The sequence below is a fragment of the Camelina sativa genome, chromosome 12 (assembly GCF_000633955.1).
Source record: "Camelina sativa cultivar DH55 chromosome 12, Cs, whole genome shotgun sequence".
In the NCBI taxonomy this organism is placed as follows: domain Eukaryota; kingdom Viridiplantae; phylum Streptophyta; class Magnoliopsida; order Brassicales; family Brassicaceae; genus Camelina; species Camelina sativa.
The window spans coordinates 30,624,291-30,628,647 of NC_025696.1; the positions used below are offsets into that span (position 1 = coordinate 30,624,291).

General features: G+C 39.2%; 1 protein-coding gene across 1 annotated transcript; it reads right to left on the reverse strand.

The window, feature by feature from the left end:
• On the reverse strand, positions 146-3,033 carry LOC104732938 (putative receptor-like protein kinase At5g39000). Its single transcript, XM_010452542.2, has one exon. It carries the CDS (start codon positions 2,955-2,957, stop codon positions 291-293), a length of 2,667 nt encoding a protein of 888 aa, XP_010450844.1. The 5' UTR covers positions 2,958-3,033; the 3' UTR covers positions 146-290.

A 4,357-nucleotide genomic window follows, 5' to 3' on the forward strand; every position in this document is an offset into this window, starting at 1 on the left:
AATTATTCCACATAGAAATTCTCGCACAGTGATAGAAAAAGATAAATTTGAGTTAGCTGCAACGCAATTATTGGGAAAAAAAATTAAGCAGTCTATATAGACTCTTTTTGAAGTAAGATTTTTGAAAATTTTAATTAAGAATCTATTATCTTAACTTAAACTGCTAAATATAATTCATAATAATATAATAAATACAATACATTTTGTTTTCATTCAACAATTATACATAGACAAATAGTGTATAAGTGTATAACCCTAGAATGTAATACTTGTTTATCAAGCCATCAAATTTACCGTGCTTTAGGATCTTTGATCTCGGAAAATACTCCCCAACTCGAACCACTCCCCTCATCACCAACCAGAGGAGCAGAGTCATCGGTAGTGGACAAATTCGCCGCATGTCCTGAGGTCCTACTAAACATGTCATCTTCTTCCTCAGTCATCGTACCTACCTCACCGTGTGGCATTACATCCAGAGACTCCACATTGCCATTCTTTTTCATATCAGTCTCAAGAAGCTGAAGAGCAAACTCAAGCGCCCAAACGACGTCGTTCATGGATGGCCGTTCAATACCACGATCTTGAACACATCTAACGCCGATCTCACAAAACTTCTCCAATGATACCGAAGTAATATCATTAGCTAGGTCTTGGTCAATGATCTGATCAACGGTACCTCTTTTGTAATTTGACTTCACCCATCGGATCAAATCCATTTGTTCCCGTGGAACATTCTGCATTTGTATCGGTCTACAGCATAAAACCTCGAACAGAACAACTCCAAAAGAGTACACGTCAGATTTATCCGTCAAGATTTGACGGCGATAGTACTCAGGGTCCAAATAACCAAACGTTCCTTTAACGACAGTGGAGACGTGAGTTTGAGACGCACTAGTAGGACCGACTCTTGATAAACCAAAGTCAGATACTTTGGCTACGAAGTCTTCATCGAGAAGTATGTTTGTGGTTTTGATGTCTCGATGTATAATCGTGTGCTTCGCGCCAGTATGGAGATACTGTAGTCCACGAGCAGCTCCAATGCAGATCTCTAGCCTCCGTTTCCACGACAATGGAGGATCAGAGGCCTTGTCTCTCTTGTAAAGATGATCTTTAAGTGTACCATGTGGCATATATTCATAGACAAGTACCATCTCGTTGTCCTCATCGCAGTATCCAATTAGAGAGACGAGATGTACATGTCGGAGCTTTGAGAGCATCTCGAGCTCTGTTTCGAACTCTTTAGCACCTTGGTTAGATGTAATTTCCAACCGTTTAACAGCAACAAGCGTGGCTCCACCGTCTATTCGTCCTTTGTAGACAGAACCAAATCCCCCGACTCCAACAATTAGCTTGTCCTCGAAATTGTTTGTGGCGGTTTTGATTTCGTAAATGGAGAACCGACGGCAGAGATCTGATGGTAGAGATGTGGCAGATTTGGTATTTGTGGAACCTGTCCCGTGCGGAATAGAACCCCATGACGAGTTCGTAGAAGGCTTGCTCGTGGTGTGTACACTAAACTCGTTCCTCTTCTTCTTCCTCCTCTTCATAACCACGAGGACAACAACAACAACAACAACAAAAACCGCTAGAACAATTGCAGAACCAACCACTGCAAGTATGATCGGCAAAACATTTGACTTATTACCTTTACTAGTCGGCGGCCTCAGAAGGTTTGGTGTTGGTTCCCTTGATATTGGAGGATTTGGATTAGGTCCAGCGAGATTACCGTGAGAGTCACTGAGCTTGAGAATCTCTACACCATTCAGAAGAGCCTCATAATACGATGCACCAATGTCCATGTAAGGATGCAACTCAAGTCGTAGATCAGGTCTCGACCCGTTTTCGGAACCCACATAAACCCTGAAATCTAGATATATCGGAATACGAGAACCACCGCTCCGTTGAATCACGTCCATATCTAGCTTAGCAATCTGATGTCCGATGAAGATGGAGAAGACGACTTGGTTCAGTTTGATCACTTGCGGAATAGTCTCACAGAAATGTAGCCTCACGAGGTAGTTAAACCCGGCGTCGACTGTAAAGTACCACGTCAGGTTGAAATTTCTGTTGATTGAAGGGTCCTGTGGGTTCCCCATATGGCGAGACGTGGAATACACGCTTTCCGGGGCAACATACTCTGGAGTTTTCTCGGTGTAACGGATCTTTACACCTGGTATGTTCGTAATGAATCCAGAAGTATCGGAATAACCATCCTCGGAAAGCCATTGCCGGAACATTCCAGAACGGCCGACGTCAGTGACAGTTTGTCCGCCAACGTTTAACCGGTGAACAGTCTCTAAAGCCGTATAGTTGTCTATCACGAAGTCAGTAGAGCTAACGAGGTTTGTTATCATGTCGTCAAATCCTCCCTTTGAGTAAAACTGATCAGGCATGGTGACGATCTCGATTCCGTTAACGAAAGCTAACGAATTCGGAGACGGTGTGAAAGTGAGGTTCAGATAAGTCTGGTGGACCGGAACGACGAACTCTTTGATAAGAGACTTTGACACGGAAGCTTTTACCGTTAAATCTGCGCTGAAGTTTCGCAAGAGAGTGAAACCGTTGACGTTGACGTCGAAGAAGTAAGGAGCGGCGTCGAATCCGGATCCGTATCGGGACGGGTAAAAGTATAACCGGAGGAATTGCCAGCCGGGAGTACTGACCGGAAAAGTGTAGGTGAACTCTGATCGGAAAATACGAGCTTTCATGTACGGCACTTGACTAATCCCTGAGTCTTGGTATAACGCATCTGAAGAGAAGGACGCAGAGTCTGAATTCGACGGCAGTATTTTGCCTATCTCCGGCGTCCATGTACGGCCATTGGTATCACTGTTGTTGGAGGTAGAACCGCAGTTGATGAGAAAGACAACGGTGGGTTCGTACGTCGCCGTGGCTCCTTCTCCTACGACGGCAACGGTAACAAGGATAAAGAAAGTTAACATAGCGTGACAGATCATTGGAACTGAAGGAGAAAAAAAAAAACAAGAGGAAGAATTGAGAAGATAAGATATTAATGTGTGTAATAATACTATTACTAAACCAGGGGTGGTGAGTGAGTCTGTGGGTCAATTATTGACTTTTCAGGTCAAGCGAAGGAAAGAAAGGTTTCGATGAAAATTCGTACCCGATGTTAATTATCGGGGAAAAGGGCCATTTCATATCCGTACACATCTTAAAAGTGCGAATTACTGCCTGTACAAACAAAGAGTGCCAATTTAGATTAAAAATATAAATTAATCAATCTAAATTAATTAATCTAAATTTTTTTAGATTAATTATTTTTTTAGATTAATTTTTAATGAATTAAAGAAAAAAATAGGATATATTTTTTAATGTAAACGTCCTCAGATGTTCTCAATAGGACATATTTTTAGATCTAAATTTTAATTAATTAAAAATTAATTAATTAAATGTAATTTTAATTAATTAAAAATTAATTCATTTTTAATCTAAAATTTTTAGATTAATTAATCTAAAAAAATTAATTCATTTTTTTCTTTAATTCATTAAAAATTAATCTAAAAAAATAATTAATCTAAAAAAATTTAGATTAATTAATTTGTATTTTTAATATAAAATTTTTAGATTACATCTACTTTAATACATCTGTTCATATTAAAAACTTTTGAGAAAATAAAATCAAATTATTTGGTTACACTAAAATTGATTTTGGTTTTTTAATTGTGACTTAGATTTCTTTTCGTTTTATAACGATAACATTGTGTGATATAACCGAGTGATGTTGTTGGATCAATTGGTTACGTCTTTGCTATTAAAATCTGAGGACGCGGGTTCGACCGACGAGAGTGTGGATATCCCACATTTTTCTTCGATTTAGATGCTACCTTAGGTTTATAAGAATATAATTGTATGATTTTACCGAGTGTTGTTGTGCGATCAATTGGTTAAGTCCAATGCTAGTAATGTTCAAGATTGAGGGTTCGAATCTCCCCGAGTGTGGAATGTCCACAAATTTTTTTGCAAGGAAAACGTATCAAAACGGCATCGTTTTGCATATACGTGGATTCTGAGTCAGCATCTCTAACGGTTGACTTAAATCCGTTAACGTGGACTTTGTAATTGGCTCGATTTTGTGAGTACAGGTATGAAATTAGAAATGTATTAGGGTACATGTCTAAATTGGCACTCTTTGTTTGTACAGGCAGCAATTCGCACTTTTGAGGTATGTACGGGTATGAAATGGCCCTTTTCCCTTAATTATTGAGTGTGCAACTTGTATCGTCTTCAACGGGGGCGGGAATGAATTATGTTAGAGCATTTGCAGTGGGAAGAGACTCCCACAGTCTATCAAATATATTATTTTATATCAATTGTTTAGTTTAGTTATTTATTTAAA

Coding starts and splice junctions, on each gene's coding strand:
- LOC104732938 (XM_010452542.2), bottom strand. CDS start 2,957: ATGATCTGTCACGCTATGTTAACTTTCTTTATCCTTGTTACCGTTGCC.